General features: G+C 47.4%; 1 protein-coding gene across 1 annotated transcript in view; it reads left to right on the top strand.

The window, feature by feature from the left end:
* The window catches only part of Npc1 (NPC intracellular cholesterol transporter 1), a 45,907-nt gene that overhangs the window by 6,189 nt on the left and 13,387 nt on the right, over positions 1-26,331 (top strand). The window contains exons 2-11 of the mRNA XM_051163757.1: positions 6,876-6,998; positions 8,258-8,364; positions 11,455-11,630; positions 15,730-15,897; positions 16,726-16,975; positions 17,506-17,579; positions 17,998-18,368; positions 19,077-19,303; positions 21,318-21,418; positions 25,193-25,295. Of these exons, the coding sequence (XP_051019714.1) occupies positions 6,876-6,998; positions 8,258-8,364; positions 11,455-11,630; positions 15,730-15,897; positions 16,726-16,975; positions 17,506-17,579; positions 17,998-18,368; positions 19,077-19,303; positions 21,318-21,418; positions 25,193-25,295 (1,700 nt within the window). The remainder of the gene's footprint in view (positions 1-6,875; positions 6,999-8,257; positions 8,365-11,454; positions 11,631-15,729; positions 15,898-16,725; positions 16,976-17,505; positions 17,580-17,997; positions 18,369-19,076; positions 19,304-21,317; positions 21,419-25,192; positions 25,296-26,331) is intronic.

Below are 26,331 nucleotides of genomic sequence, written 5' to 3'. Positions count from 1 at the left end.
TCTATTGCCTTTTCCTAGTCACAGTGGTAATACCAACTAGAGCATGGTTGGCCTCTGGCATGGAGCTGGGGACTGTCGGTCGCCCTGAGCAGTGAGTCGTCACTTGCAGCCCCCTAGAGATGTGAACGATACCCGTTGTCTCTCCTCCATCTGTACTTTGTGGGGAAGAATGCTGGTGACCATCACAGCCTGGGGCCTGTCTGCTGCGTCCTTTCCTTCTCAGGCTGGGCCAGTGCCCGAGCCGGGCTGGAGTTGGATCTGTGCAGGGATGGAAAGATTCAGAAGATGGGCTGGAGGACATTTGTCTTGTTTTTCAAAATCATGTCACTTAGGAGCCATATGGCCTTGGACTGTCACTTCTGAGCCTTAGTTTCTTTGCCTGTAAAAGTCTTATATTCTGTTTGAGAAATAAGCGAGGTAAGTAAGAAACTACACAACGTGTGCCTGGCATGCCGTTGGCATTCCTTATGGATTTGAGAGTTTGGGTCTTGGCAGGTTCACTAGAGGCCCCCAGGGATACAAGTTTCTCTTGCTGGGGTTCAGAGGTTCTCGTATGCAGTTTGGGTAGCGGTGCTCCATCTGTGCTCATGGTCACTAAGGTGGACTTCAGTGCCTGTAGCTGCTGGCAGATGGCCAAAGGGTTCATTTTTCTTATATCTTCCTCTGCTGACCCTGTAACCTCTGAGAACACCTTTCTGAGTCAGTGGTAGTCCTGGTAAATACATCCACCTGAACTATCTTTCCAGCCACACAGCTACCAAGTCTGGCTTGAAGCCAGATGTCTGTGCATTCTCATCTCTGAAATGCCCTCACCTCACTGTGAGCCTTGCTGGTTGCTGAGTTGATGAAGGTTGGGCGCAGTGTGCAGGGTGCTGCAAAGGACACCTTATACCTGGGCCCGGCTGTTGAGCATTTCATGGTCTTTTGAGGGCATCAAGACAAACACAAGAAAGTACTCTTGTGAGTCTCATAAATTTCACTTGATTCTAGAGCAACAACCAGCAAACTGTGGCCTAGCCAGAGAGTTTGTGAATAAAGTTTTATTGGGACATGCTCTTTTGTCATGGCTGCATTTGAGCTGCTTCAGGAGGCTTGACTGAGTATTTGCCATAGAGAGCTGAAGTCTAAAAAGCCTCCATTGTCTAATGTTTGGCTCCGAGAGGCTGAATTTGTCTGTGCCTAGTCCACAACTGATCTCTCGGGATGTGGCCAAAACACGTCACCATAGCAGGAGACCTCTGCTGCCTCATGGCTGGGAGGAAGGGGTTGGGTGTCCCGAGCAGTGGCTTCTGCTCCAGTGCCAAGCCTGCTGCTGCCTCTGATGAGTTGAGGCACCTCACCTACTTTGGGAACTCAGGCACTAGACCAGGATGGGAGGAGTCAGAGTTCAGCTTACTGAGGAAATGAGTCTTGGGAGGGGTGGGTAGGCAAAGGTCATTAGAAAGAACAGACAGGATGGGTGACACGCATGCCTGTGGAAGAAACAGCGAAGCTTGTTTTTCTGTGACTGGAGACAGGGTCTGGAGTTTGGCCTTAAGGAGTTAGATAAAAATAGTTGGGGGTGGTTAAGAAGAACCCCCAAAACAAGTTCTGTGCAAGAGAGTTGATCCATTATTCTGTGGGGAGAAGCTAGAAAACAAGGAAGACCTGGCTTCTCAGCACTGGTTCAGTCTGGGAAGTGGGTAGGGGTGGTGCTCTAAGGAGGCCTTTCCATCTTAATTCAGTACATCTGGATATTTGTGATAGGTGTATGCTGATTTGCAACTAAAGAAAAGTTTACAGTCTTAAAAATATTTTAGAAATGGACAAAAAGGCAATGCTTAAGTGATGCTGCCCGTGCGGCTGAGGGCATCACTGTAAGAGCATGAACAGTGTTGCACCTGCCTGTCGGCTTGAACGTGCCGACAACGCTCTCACACTGCACGCCCCCAACACACGCACCCTGCAGCAGCCTTCTGTCGGGACAGATCCGTCAATGCCCCCTGTGCAAGTGAGTGAGCTGTCCTGAGAGTAGGTTCCGTCTTCAGTTCTTCTGCCCTCTCCTTTCTGCCATGAGTAAGGCAGCAAGACCGCCAGATGCAGCCCTTCCGCCTCGTCCTGCTAGCCTCCAGATCTGGGAGCCGCATACATTTCTGCTTATTATAAATCACAGTCTCAGGAATTGTGATACAGCAACAGCACACAGACTGGGAAGTAACTCCAGTACTGCAGCCAGCGGAATGCACTATGAGAGACTTGGGTGTGTGCTGTGACACTCAGATCCATGATCCTTGATTCTTTTTGGCCCCAGAATCACCGGTGACAGAAAACTCAGGCTCTGGCGTCCGTGACACTGGACTTTAGTGTGTTATTTTGGTGGCGAAATACACATACAATTTGGACTTTTAGCCCCGTTCAGTGGCCTCAGTACATCGTGTGTACATGCCTCACTGCTGTCCCTCTCCACCACAGAGTTTGTGTTTTGATCAGGCTCACCTGTTGGTGACAGGAGACTGCAAACACTAGTGAGTTTTATTTTAATACTGTGCAGAATACTTCCTTCCTAAGAGAATGTTTCTGACTTTAAAAGCAGGGTATGTTTTTAGTTTGGTTTCAGTTGGATTGGTTTGGTTTTAGGACTGAGTGCTAGCCTCCAAGACCAAACCTCAGCCTCCCAGGTGCTGGGGTTAGGGGCATGTGTCACCACACACACACAGTGACAGCAGCTTTAAGTTTGGAAGTCAGGTTCTTTGTCTAAAAGGGAAGTGGCCTGAGTGAGTTCTTCTTTCCCAGAGCATAGTGCCCTCGATGTGTGCTGCCGTCACAGTCCTCTTTGTAAGACATGCCGTGGCTGCCTACTGTGTGCGGCAATTTTGAGATTGCACATCCTGCCTCTGAGGTACCAATTAGGTCGACCATGAGCTGCAGAGATGAGCATGGCCCAGCCTGGCTCCCTCGGTGCGGTGGAGGGAGGGCCCCAGCCTCCCACGCACGTAGGCCACAAGTAGGTGCAGTTGGCCCTTCAGGTGAGGCAGTTTACCTGTGCATCTGTAATCCCAGTACCAGATGCGTCACAGGTCTGTTCTGGGTGTGGACTGTGACAATGGTGACACACTTACCAAGTGCCCATAAACTAAGGGTGGGAAATGTGCTCCCCTCATGGGACTAGCACAAGGGTCAAGTGCTTTGGCATGCTCAGAAGTGGGACAGAGAGAAGAAAGGGAGGAACCAGGTGTCCAGCCTTTTTTACAGGCAGCAGGAGAGGGTGGGTGTGGGCTGCGGATGAGCCGCTTGAGCAAGGGAGCCCTACCAGAGGTCAGGTGCTGAGGCAGGTTTCAAAGTTACCCTGTTAAACAGACAGGAGGCCCTGGGTAGAGAGGCATTGGAAGAGGCTAGCAGCAGAGACTGGCAGGCAGAGAAGGCTGCAGTGTGGAGACAGTGGAGCCATCTGAGGCAGGGGAGGTAGTGCTCATGGGCAGAAGAAGTTAGAGGCTCAAGGAGGAAAACTGGCTGTCCCTGCTGTGGGTGTGCAGAGGGGCCAGGGAGATTTAAGGTGGAAATATGGCCTCGCCCTTCAGGCCTCAGTACTGGGTGAGGTGCATGGGCTTGCAGGGTGGGAGTGGACAAGCAGGAACTGCAAAGAGCAGCCTTAATTGTGGAGTTAATTATCTTTTATGGAAAGTCTGACTGGAGCCGAAAGCTTCGGTTTCGGTCCTGGCTTGGCCAATACTTGTGTGATCTTGGACACATTGCGGCTGTAGTCTGCTAGTGCTTTGGTCTGTGCTTTTGTGGGATGCCTGGGACAATGCCTGCATTAGTATGGGATTGTGACTCACAGTATGCCCGCCCCCATGCGCCCCCCCTCATGCACCCCCCTCACGCGTGCCCGCCCCCATGCGCCCCCCCTCATGCTTGCCCGCCCCCACTGGGGCCACTGCTGTGGGCAAGATGGTTTTGTGAGACACTAGCCTGAGAATGGCCAGGAAACCTCAAATATTTTGTGTTCTACTTCAGATGGTTAAGTGAGTCCTCCTGGTGTCCTGAGCTCTACTTATGGACTTAAAGCGTGGACTTCCTGGGATCTAAAGAGCTGCTGACTCCACTCCTTCCCCCTCCTTTTCAAAGGGGCCAAAACACACTTACCTTTGAACTCAGTGACAGAGCATAGAAACAGGTCGTTTTCACTGGGAGTGCCATGGGTTTGCCATAGACGCTTGCTCCAAACCAGTGTACATCTATCTGATCACAGTCAAGGAGCTTCTATTGATCTGCGACTGGTCAACTGGCAGCATTTGACAGCCAGTCACCTTGTTTCTTCTTCTTATCCTTTGCTGGGGTAAATGCTATCTGATCACGTTATTGGAATGCTCAGCTCAGAACCTGCTGGGATTGGCCCTGCTAGATTCCATAATCTGTTGTTGTTGTTTGCTTTGGTTTGGTTTTGGTTTTCTGAGGTGGGTTTCTCTGTGTAGCCTTGGCTACCCTGGGCTCACTTTGTAGACCAGACTGGCCTCGAACTCACAGCAATCCACCTGCCTCTGCCTCCCGAGTGCTGGAATTACAGGCGGTCGCCACCCACGCCTGGCCATAATCTGTTGTGATACTAGTTTGGCAGCTAGTGTAGTTCTGAGGGATCAACTTCAGCCTTCTTAAACTTGAGTACCCATTGTGTGCTAGAAGGCCGGAGTTGCAGTTCTCTGCTTCAGCTGCTGGGGTTAGTAAAAATCTCCATGCTTCCCCATTTGGATAATTTCCCTCCCTGTGCCCTAAACATAGGCCTTTCAGTGAGTCCAGTGAGGGGGATGGTGCCACGGGCCTGCAGCCAGCACTGAAGCGGCTTGGGGAAGAAGGCAGCACTGTTCGACCTTGTCCTGTCTCAAAATGAGAGGCACAGGCACACACACACACACAGACACACACACGTACGCAGGGGGACACACACACACACACAGACACATGCACGCACACACGCACGCACACACTTCATGCTTGGGTATGGGCGTCTTTATTTTTGTTTTTGCGGTTTTGAGCCCAGGGCATTCCACATGTTGAGCAAACACTCCACCACTAAGCTACATCGTCTCTGTTAAGGCAAGTGGGGCAAGTTGCCCAGGATGACCTCTAACTCTGCTTCTCTCCTGCTTCCTGTTTCACCCCTCCTCTGTGGTGGGTGAGGTTCCAGGCGTGCAGTACCACATCCAGCAAACTGTAATTTAAAAAAAAAAAAAAGATTTTATTTATTTTATGTATATGAGTGCTCTATCTGTGTGTACACCTATCCACCGGAAGAAGGCTTTAGAGGGTATAGATGGTTGTGAGCCACCATGTGGTTGCTGGGAATTGAACTCAGGACCTCTGGAAGAGCAGACACTGCTCTTAACTGCTGAGCCATCTCTCCAGCCCCCACAAACTGTAATTTTTAATTTTACTATCTAAAGGATGAATTCCGAAGCAAGTTATGTTGGCTCTGGATCCCTTTACAGTGTGTACCCTGGCCAGGTTGATGGGCTTGCTCCACCTCCTTCCCCCATAACATGTTTTGTGTTCCACGGTCTCATCTTGGCTGGGAACTGAGGAACTCTGACTTAGCTCCCTGCCTGCACGTGGACTGGCCCTTCAGTGCATTCAAGGCATGTTGGGATGCAGCTTGCCCCCTTGGTTTTCTGTTTTCCCTGTGGGTCAGTCTTAAGCCAGTGTCCTGTCATGCAGTGTCATCTGTGCTGAGTCAATTGTCATGCAAAGTGTGGCTTGCTGTGGGCAGCACCCTTGGACAGGGTGGTGATTCACAGGAACCCTTCCTTCTTAAGTTTCAGGAAGCCCTGTGACTGTCACATGGGGAGTGTGAGTGGCACTTGAGACATTGTTTCATAAGAAATGTTAACAAGTTAATGTTGCCTTGGCGATAGTCCTTAAATTTAGCATATGCCCTCCTTGATGGTTTCCTCAGCCCTTGAGGACAGTGGCCGTTCTTGTACCTCCTTTTAAGTAAAGTTAGTGATATTTATGGCTTTATTCTTCAGGATACTTTTGAAGTACCAATAGTAGTTAACCTAAATATTTAGGGAAATATATTTTTTTGTTGTTGTTTAATTTTGTGTGTGCAAATTCCCCAAAACCAGTGCCTTAATAATCGCTAACTGGCTAAGACTGTGTGCTCTTACCTATGCTGTGAGGCTTAGAGCCACACCCTTGATTAAGTAAGTGGAAGACTGTGTCTTATAAATAACCCCAGATCTGCATCAGTGACTGACGGACCCATTTGGGATATTAGGCCGGCTTGCGTTTTAAAAGCGGTGGTGGTAGGGTCAGATACCATGGAGCTGGCTCACAGGTGGTGGTAGGGTCAGATACCATGGAGCTGGCTCACAGGTGGGTGCTGGGAACTGGGTCCTCTAGAAGAGAAGCAGCAGTTGAACTGTCATGGCTCCAGCTCTGGGGAGTTGTTTGTTTGGGATATAGACACGGTTTTGCCCAGTAGTTTCAGCTGATTTTAACTATGCAACCCAGACTGACTTCGAACTCATGCTTTTTCTGTCTCAGCCTCACAAGTGCTGGGATTGCTGGCGTAAGACGCCACCCCCCCCCCCATGCCTACCTTGTTCCGTCTTCATTAATATTTCTTGACATGCTTAAGAAGAATGTCTGTTAACTTCATTTGCTAGGTACCATGTTTTTTGGACTTACATAAGATGCATTTTTTTTCCCCCAAAAAAGTAGGGTGGGGTGGGATTAGGGTGTGCCTTATGGTCCAAATGCTGTTCTTACTGTTTTTCTTGTTTTACTGCTCTAAAAACTGGGTGTCGGGTACATCTTATAGTCTGAAAAATATAGTAGCATTTGAAGGTTCACTAATTTTCATCTTGCTAAAATCTCTTTCCCTTGTTGACTCTCTGAAGGTGTTTTCACAATCCTGTGTTTGGTATGGAGAGTGTGGACTTGCACCTGGAGATAAGAGGTACAATTGTAAATATTCTGGCCCACCAAAACCCCTACCGAAGGACGGCTATGACTTAGTGCAGGTAAGCGTGTTGTTTTGCGATCGGCAGGCACCCGATTGTGTGCAGTATCTTGTGATGTGGCACCAGGGGTGCTGAGGTGGCACGAAAAGGCTTAAATCTTTTTTTTTTTTTTTTTAACGATTTTTTTTAAAGGTGTGTATGTGTGTGAGCCTTTACATACAGGAGCCCAGTAGGTCACAAGAGAGTGCTGGATTCCTTGGGACTGGACTTAGAGGCACCTGTGGCCCACCACGGGTGCTGGGAACCGGATCAGTCACCACTCTTTAACTGCTGAGCTGTTGCTCCTGCTCCTGGCGTTTAAATCTTAACGTAGTCTCCTGCCTGCACCCCATAACACAGAGCCCATAAAACAGTTCCAGGCTTAATCTTGCCGGTGCTGACTCTGTAGGTCTCCTGGAGTTTCCCAACAGCGGGTCACTGTGTAGAGAGTGACCTTGGTACCGCAGATGCTGCTCCTTAGAAGTCCTGCAAACCGTATCAGAAGTTAGCTTTGTTGTTGCTCCCAGGCTTCCAGGCTTGCTTGTGCTCAGAGCCACACCGGGGCTCGGCATTCTCCTCCCCGCTCTTCATGATTTCTTTATTCCCTTGGGAGCCTGTGAGTTCTGGCTGCCTCTCAGGACTCTGCTTTCTGTTAGCTTGATTCTTAGAACTGTTAAAAAAACAAAAACAAAAACAAACAAACAAACAAACAACAACAAAAAGCTAGGAAAACTCAAGCTGGCACTGGCCCTTCTAGTCACCCTCCTTCCTGTCTTCAGAAGTAGCACAAGTTTGGACTGTCCCCGGAGTGGTGAGCGGACGGGTCACAGCTGAGCTTTGCTAGGCGACCTTGTGAAGCCAAACAGTAAAGTAGAGGAAAAATAAATAGTTGTCCCCACTGCGTCCTGTGACTCCTGTGACTCCCCACTCTCTTTTCGTGGTGGGGGTAGGTTGGGGGTGTTGTTTCTGAGACAAGGTTTCTATGTGTAGCCCTGGCTGTGCTGGAACTCACTCTTAGACCAGGCTGGCCTCGAACTCATAGAGTTAGATCCGCCTGCCTCTGCCTCCCAGGTGCTGGGATGGATTGATGGTGTGCACCACCACAACCAGGAGACTCCCCACTTTCTGAATGACAAGCTTGGTAGCCTTTTTAAGAGGGGGTTCTACCGGAACTGTGCGATTCCCAAGTCACCCTCCCACACCTGAGAGTGACAAGAGTGAGGGCGCACTGCCCGTGTGACTGCTGCTCCCCAAGCCTCTCTCTCTCTCTCTCCCCACAGGAACTCTGTCCAGGCCTCTTCTTTGGCAATGTCAGTCTCTGCTGTGATGTTCAGCAGCTGCAGACGTTGAAGAGCAACCTGCAGCTGCCTCTGCAGTTTCTGTCCAGGTAGGCTGACCCCCGGCAAACAGCCAGTGCGCTTCTAGACTGGCGGCGCCGGGGTTTTTGCTGTGTTGTACTGCGAGAAGGCACTCGGGGCGTGTTAGAGGGAAAAACGAAGTCATATGGTCCGCTCAGCTCTCTTCCTAGTTGTGTTCAGCGTGAAGACTTGGTTTCCCCCCTGCAAGGGCTTCTCAGAGTGGAGCCTCTGTGCACAGTGGTGACGCATGGTCCCTGGTGTCCTGCTCAGGACCCTGGTCCTTCATCTGTGTGGGTCCCTGAGTTCCTTCTCTCTTGTTCTCTGTTGCCTGCTTTGCCTGTCAGGTTTTCTAAGTTTTTGTTCCAGTAGCTTACTCATTGTGTGTGTGTGCACCAGGTATACTCATTGTGTGTGTGTGCACCATGTATACTCATTGTGTGTGTGTGCACCATGTGTACTCATTGTGTGTGTGTGCACCATGTGTACTCATTGTGTGTGTGTGCACCATGTGTACTCATTGTGTGTGTGTGCACCAGGTATACTCATTGTGTGTGTGTGCACCAGGTATACTCATTGTGTGTGTGTGCACCATGTGTACTCATTGTGTGTGTGTGCACCATGTATACTCATTGTGTGTGTGTGCACCATGTGTACTCATTGTGTGTGTGTGCACCATGTGTACTCATTGTGTGTGTGTGCACCATGTATACTCATTGTGTGTGTGTGCACCATGTATACTCATTGTGTGTGTGCACCATGTATACTCATTGTGTGTGTGTGCACCATGTATACTCATTGTGTGTGTGTGCACCATGTGTACTCATTGTGTGTGTGTGCACCATGTATACTCATTGTGTGTGTGTGCACCATGTGTACTCATTGTGTGTGTGCGCACCATGTATACTCATTGTGTGTGTGTGCACCATGTGTACTCATTGTGTGTGTGTGTACCATGTGTACTCATTGTGTGTGTGTGCACCATGTATACTCATTGTGTGTGTGTGTGCACCATGTATACTCATTGTGTGTGTGTGTGCACCATGTATACTCATTGTGTGTGTGTGTGCACCATGTATACTCATTGTGTGTGTGTGCACCATGTATACTCATTGTGTGTGTGCACCATGTATACTCATTGTGTGTGTGTGCACCATGTATACTCATTGTGTGTGTGTGCACCATGTATACTCATTGTGTGTACATAAGCACACGCACACGGAAATCAGAGGACAGCTTCTGGGGGTTGCTTCTCTCCTTCTACCATGTGGGTCCCGAGGATCAAACCCAGGTCATCAAGCTTGGCAGCGTCCCATTGGCTTTTGCCTGTCCTTCTTGTCTCTCTGTCCTGAAATAGCATGCTAGCAAGTTGGTGGTGGTCTTTAGAGCAGCGGATTTTGTTGTCTGTAAATTATCCTGACTTCAGCACACCAGTTAAAGGTGGATGAGGACGGAGGTAAAGAGGGCAAGATGCTCTCTGCAGGCGCCACTGTGGGCCGCAGGACCCTGCCCTGCTCCTGCCTGCTCAAGGCACTGCTCCTTAGGAGAAGGGGCGGGCGGGGGCGGGGGGGGGCGGATACAGAGTGGAAAGGCTAAGTTGTTCTGGCAGATGTCAGAACGTAACAGTAGGTCAGAAACTGAGATCTACTCAGGCCACGCTACACTGCTGGCACTGACGGAGCCAGATCAGAGCTTTGGCGCTTAGTCAGAGCACGTTTATTTCCCACCCACTCCAAATGATGGGTTGTGGATAAAAGCATTTACCTTAGTTAGCCTCCTCCCCCACCATATCATCAGGGGTCACGTTATACTAACAAGAGAAGCAAGCTAACATGGAGGAACATTTGTAACTCACTGGAAAGCAGCGCATCCCAGGAGTGATTCCTGTCAGAGCACTCAGCTGTACTTTCTGACTTTTTTACTGCATGCTGTACTCTAGGACTGGAGCTACAACCATTAAAGGAGTCTTTTTAAAGTCTTTGGTTTTAAATTCCTCTAATGTTGGCCAGGAGAGGTATCTCAACAGTAAAGAGCACATACTGACCTTAGAGAGGACCTAGTCACAGCAAGGCCTGAAGAACCACTGTAGCTCCATGTACTCTCTTGTGGAGCGGAGGCCTTGAGGACAGGACACATCCTCATTTTCTCTGCTGTGCCTGGTCAGTGGGACTGGCTCAGACTAGACAGAACTCTCAGTTGCCCCTGTAGAACTCTATGGAACAGTGAGCTAACTGTGGACTAAAAGTGAAAGAGAGACACTTTTGCCACACACACAAAGTCAACATTAGAAGCTTCAACTTTGAACCCAAAGGGCGGCAGTCAGCTGTGGTCTTCTTGGAAGCTCCTGTGTTGCTACAGTGCACACAGCAGGCGCTGCCACGGCACTTCTGTTTCTTACCTTTTCCTGTCCCAGGCTCTGATTGGAAGCCTCACAAAGTGATGGCTCTTTTCATTTAATCTTCAGAAGTTCTCCTATGTTTCAGGAGAAGCTAGAGCTATCTGGCTCTCAGAAGAAAGCTGAAGGTATAAATCCTATAGTGGTCCTTCTACACACACGCACACGCACACGCACACACTTCAACCCCTTATTCTCTTAATCAGAAATGGGACATTTTTGGACTAAAGATTGAAATCTCTTAATACAAAGCAAAGAATTCAGAAAAACCTTTTTTTCTTTTTAAATTATTTTCAATAAATTAAATGTAATATCAAAACAATTTTAAAAGCTATTTCTTTATGTTCCTATAAGGTTTTAAAGATTTGTGAGTCTATGGCTGGAGAGATTGTTCAGTGGTTAAAAGCTGGCTGCTCTACTACAGCACCTGGGTTCAATTCCAAACTGACAATTGTCTGTAACTCTAGTTCTGTAGCTGTAAGTCCAGATCTGACACACTCACAAAGACAGACATACAGTCAAAACACCATGCACATAAAATAAAGATAAATAAAATAAAAAGAATCTGTTGATCTGGGAAGAAAGGGGGTTTAAATTTTTCTGAGCCTACTATGTTTTCATGATAACTTATTTGTTTCCTTTCAATATATTTTAAATATTTAAAATTACACCTTTTATTCTTGCTCGTCTATCTGAAGTCATAACATAGAACCTACTTTTTGTTTAGATGCCCGTCGTGTTTTAATAACCTGATGACACTGTTTTGTGAGCTAGCATGTAGCCCTCACCAGAGTCAGTTTCTGAATGTGACAGCAACTGAAGATTATGTTGATCCTGAGACACGGGAGAATAAAACAAATGTCAAGGAATTAGAGTACTATATAGGACAGAGCTTTGCGAATGGTAAGTAAACATAATTATTCTTCCTTTTAAAAAGCTGCTATCAGGACACTGCGTTGGGTTATACACTTTTTGTTGTTATCCTAGCAACTGTGTGGAAAGTCAGTTTTTAGTACATTGGTCATTGTGTTGCTCTATCTTGAGCCTTGAGCTATGGCAACCATTAAAATCACACACACACACACACACACACACACTCTTTTAATAATAAAAGTCTTGGGGCTGATGAGCTACTCAGCTGGCTGCTTTTCCAGAGGACCTGGTTCAATTCCCAGCATCTACATGGTGGCTCACAACCACCTATAACACCACTCCCGGTTTTGGCTGATGCCCTGTTCTGGCCTCAGCAGGCACTAGGTACACTTGTGATGCACGTGCATACATGCCGCTAAAAATACCTATACACATAAAAGAAAGATAAAAAAAATCTCAAGAAAGTAGTAAACATTTTAGAAAGTCTTTATTGTACATTATTGCATGGTAATTTATCAGGAGTGTCCCCGTACAGCATGAGGAGCACCCACATGCATCAGGAGTGTCCCCATACTGAGAGAAGTGTCACGCATCAGTCACTGCAGACCATCTATTTGCTAGAGATAAAGAGAGCCATCTATTTGCTAGAAAGTTTCTGAAATGAAAGAATTCTGAAAAGAATAAAATGCTATTTTATTTAATAAAAAGGAAATAGAAAAGTAACAAACAGGTTTGGAGAGATGGCTCAGAAGTCAGTAGCACTGGCTGTTCTTCCAGATCCCCAATTACATGGGGATCATAACCATCTATAATGAGATCTGGCGCCCTCTGTTGGCATGCTGGCTCACGTGCAGGTGGAGTACTGTATAAATAATAAATAAGTAAATCTTTTTGAAAAAGAAAACAAACAATTTACAAATAGAAGCAATAGGATCTTAAAATAGAGTAGTCATTGAAATGGGCTTTTAAAAAGGTAGCAAAGTAGCCCTGGCTGAGCAAACATGTCTAAGAACAGTCTAAAACGTAATAGACTCAGCAGATTCCGTGTCCTCACAGAGGTACTGAGTCCATCTGAGTTCATTGCTGCGCTGTTCACACTAGCAAGAGCTTGGAAGCAGCCTTGAGGCCCATCAGCTGATGAGTGGGTAAAGAAAATAGGTCACATGCACACAACGGCATTTGTTCAGTGTAAAGAAAAATGAAATTTTCAAGAAAATGATTGGGTCTGGAAATAGACTATTAATCGACATGACCCAAACCTAAAAGGTGAAAATTGCATGTTATGTCACCTATGCAGATCCTAGCTTGTAAAACACACACACACGCATACGCACACGTGCGCATGTACAAATGTCAGTACAGACTTAAGCTAGAATGGGAACCATGAGAGGCTGAAAAGAGGTGCTGAAGAGGGGCCCAGGGAAAGGACATGGCTGAAAGGGGCGTGGGGGGCGGGAGCTTCCAGTGCAGCAGCCAAGGTTGGGAGCAGGGACGGGGAGGATGGTACACTAAAGCACACTGTGTTTGAAAATGTTGTAATGGGGCTGCAGAGATCCCTCAGTGGTTAAGAGCGCTGCCTGCTCTTCCAAAGGTTCAATTCCCAGCAACCACATGGTGGCTCACAACCATCTGGCTTGCAGGAGTACATGCAAGCAGAGCACTGTATACATAATAATAAATAAATAAATCTTTTTAAAAAAAGAAAGGAAAATGTCATAATGATATGTAGTTCTCCGTCTGTGAGTTTAATAAACAGTGTGTAAATGTACGAGGGTCAATAAGGTCAGCAAAAAGTAACGCAGCCAGATGTAGTCGTAGGCACTTTCACTCTTAGCACGGGGAGGGCTGAGGCAACAGGGTCCTGACGTGGAGGACAACCTGGACTTAGGTACATCGTATCAGGTGATAGGACGGATCTCCCAGATGTGCCCTAACAGCCTAATGAGACAGTGTTCTGGCCTGACACAACCGCATGTTGAAAATTGAGCCCTACAGCTGTATCTTTGCAAACCACTGAGAGAAGAGAGTGGTGTTGATAAATGGGACAATAAAACTGATATTCATCTATCTTTTAGCATGTATAATAAAAGTTGTGTAGATGCTGGGCGGTGGTGGCGCACACCTTTAATCCCAGCACTCGGGAGGCAGAGACAGGTGGATAGCTGTGAGTTCAAGGCCAGCCTGGTCTACAAAGTGAGTGTAGGACAGCCAGGACTACAAGAGAAACCCTGTCTCAAAAAACAAAACTGTTGACTCTGTTTTTTAGCAATTAAACTTTATTATACAACCCAACTAGCTTATACAAGAAGGAAAAAGGTTAAAGGGACAAAAGAGTGAACCTTCCGGTAGCCTTTCCACGGGACGGGTCCTTAGGTGTCTCTCTGGCCTGCCTGCTGGTCCAGCTGGTCCGCTGCCCCCGCACGCTCTCTCTGCAGCCGACTTTGTTATTCTCTCTTTCCCAACTGCCTGAGTCACGTGGGAAGGACCGGCTCCTTCTCCCAGTGAGGGTCCATTAGAAAGACAATAGTCCAGGTGGGGTTCCCAGGTCTGCTTCCTGAATTCCAGACCCAGGATGGCTCCACTCAGTCTGTCACAAGGTATTCATGGGGTGCCCCAAGGGTAAAGCCCGCCAAGACTGCTCCCACCTGTGACAAAGCTTAATCTTTGCCACACAAAACAAAACAAAAAAGTTGTGTAGATTAAAAGTATTTAGAAACTTGTACAAATAAACATAGGATTTTTAAAAAATAACTTTAAGGGAAGAAAATATTTCTTGACAAGAGAATAAAGGCAGAAACCAAGAGCAGTTGGCACGCAGTCCGTGGACTACAGAATAAAACAGTGCATTCCTCTTCGTGTCCTATCTGCCTGGCACAAACTAAGTTTGTCGGTTCCAGCGGTTTGTAAGGACATGAATGGAGCAGTACCCTGGCTGCCCTTCAGGCAGCCACAAAGGCTTGAAGCCATCCGAAAAACAATTTTGCAATGCTGGGTGAAGCTGAAGGCAAACACACCTTACCTCAGAGATTCTGTGTGTAGAAGCCTTCCCTTACAGGAATTGTGACCAGTGTGAGCAGGGAGACCCTATAGAAACTGAACATATGCGTGTGTAAGCAAAGAGGAGCCCCGCCCCTAGAAGCCACGAGTGTGTGTGAGCAGGTAGAGCCTCCCTACAGAAAGCCTCAATGCACGTGTGCAGGGACACCCAGATGAGAAAGTCACTGATGTCAAAGAGTGGAGACATCTAGAGAAGGGACAGCCAGTCATGGCCTGGCAGGGGACGTTTGCAGAAGACAGATCTGGTTAGGACCTGTTACCTAGAGAAAACAGAGAGCTGCTAAGACTCGTTACAAAATTGAGCAGCACGTATTAAGAAATGGCCAAGAAGTCTGAACAGATACGTCACCAAAGCATATATGAAAATGTATGAAAGGTGCACACGAGGATTGCTCCTGGGAAGTTCAAATTAAAATAACTGCAGGAGGTGCTGGGAGGGCACACAGCAGCGGGACCAGCACCCATTGTGAGTGGGTATCTTAAATGGTATAGACATGTTTGGTGGTTCTTGTGAGACTGAGCATCTGCTTGTCATGTGACCCAGCAGCATGCTTTTCAAGTGGATATAATCATGGGATATGTAATTAAATTTTAATGAGATTTGGTTTTGTTTATTTGGCAGAGTTTTTTGTTTGTTTGTTTTTGGTTTTGATGGGAGTTTTGTGTTTTGTGTGTTTTTGAGACAGTCTCAAAATTGGCTCCAAACTCAGTATGTCGCAAAGGTTGGCCGTGAGCGCTTGATCTACCTGCCTCCACCTTCCACACACCAGAATCAAAGGCATGCACCAGCATGCCTGGCTCCGAGTTGCTTTGTGATTTTCTTTTTAAAGCTCTGCCCTAGGTGGGATTTCTCAAAGCTGTTGGGAGAGCAGATGGAGTGCTCTTACCCTTTCCTGTTCTGAGTGGCCTTCCCTCCTGTCCACAGTGTCCCAGGTTCTAACCTGCTGGCTGCCGCGTGGTCACAGTGCATCTGAAGTCCCATGCTCCCATTCGGAGGCTTCAGTTAGATCTTGAGAGGTGACTTAAAGCAAACGTAATGTCTCATCTTTTCCCTCGGGATTCTTCTTCCTAGCAATGTACAATGCTTGCCGTGATGTGGAGGCCCCTTCCAGCAATGAGAAGGCCTTAGGGCTCCTGTGTGGAAGGGAAGCCAGTGCCTGCAATGCCACCAACTGGATTGAGTACATGTTCAGTAAAGACAACGGACAGGTGCCGTTTACCATCACTCCCATTTTCTCAGGTAGGGATGGCAGCTCTCAAGTTTGCTGTGGTTATTATTTTGCTTTAAAACCCAGGAATGAGCCAGGTGTGGTGGCGCACGCCTTTAATCCCAGCACTCGGGAGGCAGAGGCAGGCAGATCGCTGTGAGTTCGAGGCCAGCCTGGTCTACAAAGTGAGTCCAGGACAACCAAGACTACACAGAGAAACCCTGTCTCGAAAAACCAAAAAAAAAAAAAAAACAGGAATGTAAGTGAAAGAATGAACCAAGCTGTGTGTGTGTGTCTGTGTCTGTGTGTGAAGGCTGAGGAGTGAATGCTGTGGTATTAGCCCAGCTGTTGAGCATGGAAGCCAGGCACACTGAGGATCCACCTCTCATGGGTGCACTGGAAGGTCAGAGCACACGCCATGCGCAGGGCTGCTGGCATCACAGCAGGCTTTAAGGTGTGGGGATGTAACTGAGAGTGCCTGTCTAGGAGCCATCAGAGTTCAGCCCCGGGTAAAACTGGGGCTGGCAATGCACGCACACCTGCATGCAGGAGATAGAGGCGGAGTCCGAAGGCAGAAGAATCACAAGCTCAGAGTTATGCTCAGCTACATATACTCCAGGCCAGCTTGGCCTGCGGAAGGAAATGTCAGTGACCAGTCCCATCCATGCTCCCCCCCAAAAAACCCTAAGAGCCAGAGCGTCAGAGCATACTGCGCCATTACGCGTGCAGCAGCCTTCTGTTCTTCATCTTCAGTCGCATCACACTGGACCCCTGTGCGCTTGCTACTGGGATTAAATATAATCAAACACAAGACTCGGAAGTCATCTCGTGAGGTCCTAACCTATAATTTCTTCTTGTAGACCTTTCAGTCCTTGGGATGGAGCCCATGAGAAATGCCACCAAAGGCTGCAACGAGTCTGTAGACGAGGTCACAGGGCCGTGTAGCTGCCAGGATTGCTCCATCGTCTGTGGTCCCAAACCCCAGCCCCCTCCACCCCCTGTGCCCTGGAGGATCTTGGGCTTGGATGCCATGTATGTCATCATGTGGGTCACCTACATGGCATTTCTGTTTGTATTTTTTGGAGGACTTTTGGCATTGTGGTGCCACAGGTACGCAGGTTTGTTTGTTTTCTTCAAGACAAAAAGAAAAAAAAAAATTCCCCTTCGGCACCTCTAACTCTCAGTAACGTTTGTTAATCCAGACAGGAAATAAATACCTACATGGGTACCATCCCCTGGATGGCTCATTTGAAGTTTGTTTTACTGATTTATTCAAAATGATGTGTGATTACCTCACAGTGACCCAGGTGGTCTGTGTAAACCACATCTGATCAAACTCTAGTTATGTGCAGTACTGCAGTCCTGTATTCATACCTTGTTTTAAGGCAATATGTCTGTGTGTGTTTGTGTGCACAGAGGTCAGGTTTGCTCAGTTGCCCTCCATCTTGCATTTTGACACAAGGTCTGTCCTGGCTCAGAGCTTACCATGTGTTGCTGAGATTACATGTGTGCATCACCAAGCCTGCTGCTGCGCATGTGTTGCTGGGAAAGTTGACAACAGGGAGCAGGGCACAGGGTGTGGAAGGGAGCTTTGCGTCGTAATGAAGCCCGCTAACACCACCTCCATGTTTCTGTTTCAGAAGGCGTCATCTTGTGTCTGAGTACACTCCCATTGACACCAACATAGGCTTTTCTGTGAACTCCAGTGACAAAGGTAGGCATATTTGTGAGGGCAAGGGGTCGGATTATGTTGAGCTGAGAGCCCTGTCTTTATGGAGGCAGGGTACTATTGGTGAGGATACAGCCATAATGAAGGCAGGTGTAGCCCTTGCCCTGTGGCAGTGACTGGGCATCAGTGTGGCACCTGAGAACCAAGTAATTAATAGCAGTGACAGAATCATGGGCTGAGGGAGGAGCCTCTGCCCTGAGGGCAGAGTTGAGTGGCATGGAGTCACTAGAGGCCTGTCTCACTGAGAGGCAGGCAGCCTATGGGGCCTGTGAGCATGGAGCAGGCGTGGGACCAGGTTCCCTGCATCCGCAGTAGCAGTTAATAATTTCCCCGTCCTCACCTTTGGGAATAGCTTGATTGGTAATTTAACTATCTCCTCTTTTTTTCCCCCTCACTCTTCCAGGAGAGGCCTCATGCTGCGACCCACTTGGTGCAGCATTTGATGACTGTCTGAGGCGCATGTTCACAAAGTGGGGGGCTTTCTGTGTCCGCAATCCCACCTGTGTCATTTTCTTCTCATTGGTCTTCATTGCTGCATGTTCTTCTGGCCTGGTGTTTGTCCGGGTCACCACCAATCCCGTGGAGCTCTGGTCAGCCCCTCACAGTCAGGCCCGCCTGGAGAAGGAGTACTTTGACAAGCACTTTGGGCCTTTCTTTCGCACAGAGCAACTTATTATCCAGGCCCCCAACACCAGTGTCCATATCTATGAGCCGTACCCCTCAGGATCCAACGTGCCCTTTGGGCCTCCGCTGAACAAAGAGATTCTGCACCAGGTAACCTGCCACTTGTAGTCACCCATTTACCCAAGGAAACTGTACTTGCCCTAGTTCGTTTCCGTTGCTGTGATAACACCCTGGCCCCAAGCCGCATAGGGGAAAAAAGGGGCTTATGTGGCTTACAGTTTCAGATCACGCAGTTCATCACTCAAGGAAGTCAAGCAGGGGTGCAAGTCAGGAGCTTGAGGGCAGCCTGCCTGCTGTTCCACACAGCATGACTCCCAGTCAAGGAACTCGCCTCACAGCCAGAGTACAGCAGGAATCATGGAGGGTGCTACTTGCTAATTCAGGCAGGCTTATGCTCAGCCAGCTTTCTTCGTATAAAGTTCAGGACCACCTGCCTAGGGAATGGTGCTGCCCATGGTGGGTGATGTTATATCAGTTAACAATCAAAGACAGTCCTCTGCCAGTATGCCCATCTGCTAATCTGATCCTCCAGGAAATATCCTTGATTAGAAAATATGTACACGTGCGAGCGCGCGAGCACACGCACACACACACATTGTCACGGGGGAGAAGAAAGCAGGAAGTGGTATATTTTTGGCAAGGAACAATGTCAGGAAGATAAGGAACGTGCTCCCAAAATGGAGCCGTGTTGGGGCGCTGGAAGAAGGCGCAGGATGGTTTGGTGTCCTGTTGAGATCTGTTATGGAAGTGAAGTGTCCTTACCAGACACTGCTGACCGAGTTCTTCAATGTCTTTCAGGTCCTTGACTTACAGATCGCCATTGAAAGTATCACTGCTTCTTATGACAATAAGACCGTGACACTTCAAGACATCTGTGTGGCTCCGCTCTCTCCTTACAACAAGAACTGCACCATTATGAGTGTGCTAAATTACTTCCAGAACAGCCATTCAGTGCTGGACAACCAAGTAGGCGACGACTTCTTCGTGTACGCGGACTACCACACACACTTCCTGTACTGTGCACGGTAAGGGGCAGCGGCCGCTCCTGTACCCCGTCGGCGTTTGAGAACCTCTGTTGCTTACTCTGTTCATAGAACTAGAGACTCGGTAGATAGAGCAAGATGCGCACTGCAAAGCTCACGTCCTAGTGGAGGGAGACCAGCAGCGCTTCACAGTGGAGCACATTCTGAAAACGTCATTGTTAAATTAGTACAGACATGACACTGTGATGTCATTAAGCAGTATTATGCCATGAGACCTTCTGTATCTGCTCTGCCAGCAGAAGGAACGGTTGCCTGATATATATATATATATGACTGCATATGCTGACAATGTCAGGGAGGGATGAGGGCTGTGAGGAGAGCGCTAAGGTTAAGCAGAAAAGAGCTGGGTTTTGTGCTGCTTTGGAGTGGAGAGCTGCACAGAGGGAAAGGAAAGGAGGCAGCCTGTGGATATCAGGAAAGTCTTGAAGCAGCATGGGTGGGAAACACAAAGGCCCTGGGGCAGGAGCTTTCTCCGTCCGTCTGTCTGTCCGTCCGTCCGTGGGAACAGGAGGTACCTCTCAATCTTGACATGGCGTATATCAGCAGCTCAGGGCTCCGACCTTCCTTCTGAGAGTGAAGGGTCGATTTTGCTATTTCCTGTTCTTCAAATAGAAGCCTCTGTCGTCGTGCTTAGTAAGTGTTAATACATGCATGCGTAATGGGAACTGGCACTCAGTTCCCGTCAGAGGGCCCTGAAGCTCCTTCCCTCTTGGAGGCTGTGCGTCTAACCAGTCGGGGCATCTTTGTAATTGGGATTAGTCATCTGTGTGGGAGCCTTAGGCTTGTCATAACTTCTGGGGGGCCTACCATACCTGAATGCTCTTGACCTGGGCTGGGTCCTGGCCTGCTTCCTGTGTCTGGGTCACTTTTGCTACTTTGCACAGAGAGAGCTCTCCGTGTGCCCAGCCTGGTGCCACTGAACCTGTGTTTCCTCACAGCTGGATTCTCATCCTTTGCAGCCCCGCCTCCTCTCCTGGGAGCCTGGCTTTGTGCACACCACCTGCTCCGAGATAAGGTTCACGCTCCCACGGCCTCTATCTAGCCTTCCTCCCCTGAAGGGCAATTTAGAAATTGTTGGAAATTCTGACTTAATCCCAAGCCATAATTCTTTTAACACATTTTATGAAACTTCTCACCATTAGTTTTAAAAATCAAACCATTCTAACACAACATAGTCCAAATATATACTATTATAATTTGATTCGTAGCCGGGCGTGGTGGCGCACGCCTTTAATCCCAGCACTCGGGAGGCAGAGGCAGGTGGATCGCTGTGAGTTCGAGGCCAGCCTGGTCTACAAAGTGAGTCAAGGATGGCCAAGGCTACACAGAGAAACCCTGTCTCGAAAAACCAAAAAAAAAAAAAAAAAAAAAAAATTGATTCGTGCTGAGGAATGCTCTGGAGGGAAATCTTGAAAGGTTTTGTTTTTCATAGAATAGCAGAAAACCGTATGTATACAGCGAAACACCACATAACATGCAGTAGTCTCGAATCTGGCTGCATTTGTTGGTGTATGGTGTGATGGTATGTGCTGTGTAAACCACACATGTATCCAGGGCCAAGGTTGCATTCAAATCCCACGATGCAATGTGAGAACACCACCAGAAACACCTTGGATTCCTTACGTCTTTGGTTTCTTACTAGCTTTTAGATGTCGAACATTCAGAAACTTCTGTTGTTGACAGGTTTTCTGTGAACCCCACATTTATTTGATCTCACGTGGACCCACACCCACAGAGAAGAGGCTGCCATGTACAGCCTCCTCCTTCACCCACTCCACAGCACCCTTCATCCCTGTGTGCACACGGTGCCATGCCGCTGGTCTCACTGGGGTGGTAGCTCCTCCTGGCTGGTGCCCAGTGACTTGGTTTCCTAGAAGTGGGTGACAAGTGTACTATTCAGCTAAGGAACTTAGGACGCAGACACTGCCATCGAAGTCTTTAGGTTGGCGTGACGCCTTGGAGGTTCTAATTGTGAGTTTTTCTGAACTTTCGGCAGGGCTCCTGCCTCTCTGAATGATACGAGTCTGCTCCACGGTCCTTGCCTGGGTACATTTGGAGGCCCCGTGTTCCCGTGGCTTGTGCTGGGCGGCTATGACGGTAAGAAGTTCCTAGTCCTCAGAGCTGTTCTGGTTCTGTCCTCAGCCAACAAGGCTGTCTGCAGAGCTTGGGAAGATAGGCAGCCTTAATTCCCCACTGTTGCATCCCAGAGTATCTCCTTTAGCTTTGGGGTTTAATTTTATTCTGGATTTAAAAGAAGTGAGCCAGGTTTGGAGGTATATACCTTAAAAAAAAATCCCAGCACTTAGGAGGTAGACGTAGAAGGATTGTGAGTTGGGACAGGCCTAGGCTACTTAGTGAGATCCTCTCTCCACAAAACGAGAAAGCAAAAAGAAATGGACTGATGGCTTTGTGGGGGGGTGGGTGGTAATTTTTAAAAATTTTATGTGCATTGGTGCTTTACCTATATCCATGCCTGCATGAGGGTGTCAGATCTGGAACTGGAGTTTCAGACAGTTGAGAGCTACCATGTTGGGGCTGGGATTGAACCTGGGTCCTGTGGAAAAGCAGCCAGTTCTCTAACCACAGAGCCCTCCTAGCCCCAGTGGACTGTTTTGTTGTCGGGACAGTGACCGCTCGCTAAAGAGGTCAGATAGCTTTTGTTCCCTCACTCCCAGGCAGGGGAGAAATTGTGGTCTGTATTTGAGATGTGTTCTGCCTCGTGTCTAAAAAGCTCACTCTTGCTGGATGATGGTGGTGCGCACCTCTAATCCTAACACTTGAGAGGCAGAGGCAGGAGGATCTCTGAGTTCTAGGCCAGCAAGTTTTAAGATAGCCAGGGCTACATAGAGAAACCCTGTTTGTTGTGGGGGTGGTGAGCCCTTTCTTATGGTGGGAAAAGGATGGTGTCAGCAACTGGCCTTCCTTTCTACAAGGGAACACAAATCTGGTCTGGTTTCTTATTCCTTTCATCAGAATAAACTCCAGGAGATCAAAGATGGGTGTGTGAAAAGCAAGAGCTGGAAGAAAATATAGGAGGAAGTTTTAAAAGTAATTTTTATAATGGACTATACATTCATAAGCAACAACAGCAGCAAACAAACAAACAAAAGCCACAAAAGGAAAGACTGAATTTGCTTGCATAAGAATATTAAAGTTGGGACTGGTGAGATGATTCAGAAGTTGAGAGCACTGTCTGTTCTTCCAAAGGTCCTCAGCTCAATTCCCAGCAACCACATGGTGACTCACAACCATCTCTAATGAGATCTGGTGCCCCCTTCTGGTGTGCAGGCATACATTTGGGCAGGCTACTATATGCATAATAAATAAATAAATCTTGAAAAAAAAAGAATTTTAAAATCATGTGTGAAAGAGATTATATAGTTTGTTTTTTTATTTTTATAATTTTAGTTTTTATTGAAAGTGGATTTTTTTTTTTTTAGTTTGTTTGTTTTAAGACAAGAAGAAAATTCATTTTTAGTACCTTCCTGGTTACAGGGAGCTGTTATCAATAAAGTTTGCTTGTCTTTCAAAAAATTATTTAAAAGTAAAAGGCAAGAAACTGCGCGCGCGCACACACACACACCTGTTACTACTCATGACAGACAGCGTTCTCCTATTAATAAAAGGAGCTATGTGCTGGGGAAAGAGGATCAAGCCTAGTAGTTGAAAGCTGAAGGAAGCAATGTAGGTGACTTTCGTGTGTGTGTGTGTGTGTGTGTGTGTGTGTGTGAAGCTCACATGGCAGGGGTGGGGACAGGGTGCTGGTTTGTATATACAGAGGCCAGAGACAGACCTCAGACATCCGGCTCTATCCCTCTTAACTTCATTACTTTGAGACAGGAAACCTGGAACTAGGCTGGTGGCCAGCAAGCCGTAGAGACCCTCCTACCCCTGCCCCACGCCGTGCTGGGGGAATAGGGTGGCATGAATGACATTCCTGCCTTCTCACTGGGTGCCAAGGTCCACGCTCAGGCCTTCATGTTTGCACAGCAAGTGTGTCCCACCTGCCAAGTGCTCTGCAGTCACACAAATGACTTTAGTTACATTGAGGGAACACTCCTATTGTGTTTACTTCTATTGTGAAGTGCATCTCCCTTTGGTCTTTGTACCTAACAAACTGGCAAAGGCCAGAGGATTGAGAAAGCCCTGTGTGTGAGAGAATGTGGCAAGTGTGTGCTAGTTACTAGGATAAGCTGTCCCCAGGCAGGAACAGCCTTTTCTGTCTTTTGCTTCCTGGTGTGTCTACAACACATAAAATGCAACCTGGCCCAAGGTAGGTCTTAGTTAATATTCTGTTAAATACAGGATCAAAAATTTGGAGGAAAGTTTGAGAGAACTTACCCAAAATTAGAAATGCCCTTAGTTTTGACTCAAAGTTGACAGGTAAAAATTGATTCTATTTTAAGCCGGGTGCGATGATGCATACCTGTAATCCCGGCACTCAAGGAGACAGAGGCCAGCAGCAGATCTCTGTGAATTTGAGGCCAATCTGGTCTACAGAGTGAGTTCCAGGACAGCCAAGACCACACAGAGAAACCCTGTCTCCCTGTCTCAAAAAAAAAAACAAAAAAAACTGAGTCTACAAATATGAACTTTATGTATTAAAATATTTGTAGTTTATGATTTTTAAAAATTGCAAAGATATTCACCAATGGGGTCCGGTTAAATTATATTGTGATAGATTATACTACACAAAAGAATAAGGAAGCATTTTGTCTTTATATACTGAAATGGAGCAATCTTCTAAGCTACACATTTTTTTGTTTTGAGCTTTGGTTTGTGTTTGGAGACAAGACTTTGCTTTCTAGCTTCAAGGTGGCCTAGAGCTTGGCCAGGGGGCCCTTAGCAATCTTAGCTTCCTCACCCTCCAGAGTCCTGAGATGTGAGCCACAGTAGCTTCCATGATTTTATACCATTGTAGAGCAGATGTTCTTGTTTGTGAAAGAAGGAAAAGGAACAGTGCACTTGTGTGTTTGCTTGGTGTGCCCCTGACACAACTGGCTGTGTGTGTTTGCTGGTGTGCCCCTGACACAACTGGCTGTGTGTGTTTGCTTGGTGTGCCCCTGACACAACTGGCTATGTGTGTTTTCTTGGTGTGCCCCTGACACAACTGGCTGTGTGTGTTTGCTTTGTGTGCCCCTGACACAACTGGCTGTGTGTGTTTGCTTGCTGTGTCCCTGACACAACTGGCCGTCACAGCTGGAGGAGAAGTAGGACTAGAGTGAAAAGTTTGACATTTTATAATGCACACACTGTGTCAGTAAGAACAGTCATTGGCCAGCATGATGGAGCATGCCTCTGATCCCAGCACTCAGGAGGCAGAGGCAAGTGGATCTTTATGAGTTGGAGACCATATCGTCTGCAGAGCAAGTTCCTGGACAGCCAGGGCTATAGAGAGACCCTGTCTCAAAAAAAAAAAAAAAAAAAAAGACCAGAAAAATACAAGAGGCACCAGAAGAGAAGAGGGTAAGAGGATGAGGATCAGCAGGAGTTGGGGGTGGGGGGCAAAAGAGGTCACTAGGGGTACATGTGATGAAATATATTATATACATGTATGAAAATATTAAAGTAAAAGCTGTCATATATAATTAATGAAAAATATTATATAAGAGGAAAATAAACAAGAGTTGATGCTTATGGGATTTTGGGGGTTTTGTTTCTTTTTTTAATGGAAAGGTTATTTTTCCTGGCTGATGGATGTCAGAACCCTTTGCTATTGCCCGCTGAGCTAGCAGAGATGAGCTCTGTGCCCACTGCTCACAGAGAGCGCTCTAGCGGGCAGCCAGAGTCAGCATGGAGTGTGGTGACTCACGTTTATCTGACTGTGTGTGCTAGTACTCAGCTTTTTCATGTCATGTTTTTGCTTTCTAGATCAGAACTACAATAATGCCACCGCGCTTGTGATTACCTTCCCTGTCTATAATTACTATAACGACACAGAGAAGCTCCAGAGGGCCTGGGCCTGGGAGAAAGAGTGAGTCTGTCATGGGGCTGGACTGGGCGGTGTGTATACCCGGACCTCACTCTGTTGCCGCAGATCTAAGTTATGGGGTTGTTTCTCTTGGTAGTAGCTAGGCTAAGAGGTCCTGGAGCAGATTTACTAGAAGCAGACAGTTTAAACAGTTACTTGTACATAAAAATACAGAAGTATTCATTCATCTTGTACAATCACTCATATTGAGTATTTCACTTAAGGCCTCAGCCAATAGAATGTCTTGATTATGTTAGAATAAACACAGTTCCCTTTGGCGGCCCTGCCCACCCACAGCACTAGACAACCACAAATCTGCTTTTTGTCCTCATAGCTTTTTTTCTGCCATGAATGTTATATGAATACGGTTTTACCTGTATTCATGTCTGGCTTCCGCTGCTTACTATAATGTGTTCAGGGCTGTCCACGTGTGACATGTCAGTGCTTTGTTTCTCATTTTGACCAGACACTCCGCTGTGTAGCACATTTTATTCATGCAGTTTGTCACTGGCACACATTTGGGTTGCATCTGTCATTCGGCTATTATAAAAGAAGGGCTCTGAGCCGGGCGTGGTGGCGCATGCCTTTAATCCTAGCACTCGGGAGGCAGAGGCAGGTGGATCACTGTAGGTTCAAGGCCAGCCTGGACTACAAAGTGAGTCCAGGACAGTCAAGGCTACACAGAGAAACCCTGTCTTAAAAAACCAAAAAAAAAAAAAAAAAAAAAAAAAAAAAAAAAGAAGGGCTCTGTACCTATTTGTATACACACTTCTATGAGGCGTGTTTTCACTTCCTTTGAAGGCATATATATCTATAGGACTAGAGTCACTGGGCCTTAGAAGATCTGTGCTTTAGCTGTCTGAAGACCTGGCTGACCCCGAGTGGTGATGCGCATCTGTGCTTGCAGGCTTTACCTGACCTTTCAATTCTGTGCGTCCTGGCGACAGTCCTGTGCGGCCCAGGCTCGCCTTGAACTTGCTTTGTAGCAGAGGGTGGTCTGGAACGTCTGATTCTCTTACCTCTACCAAGTACTAGGGTT

This window comes from Acomys russatus, chromosome 20 (assembly GCF_903995435.1).
Source record: "Acomys russatus chromosome 20, mAcoRus1.1, whole genome shotgun sequence".
Lineage (NCBI taxonomy): Eukaryota > Metazoa > Chordata > Mammalia > Rodentia > Muridae > Acomys > Acomys russatus.
The sequence above is the reverse complement of the archived record's forward strand: the minus strand, read 5'-3'. Positions and strand labels throughout refer to the sequence as shown.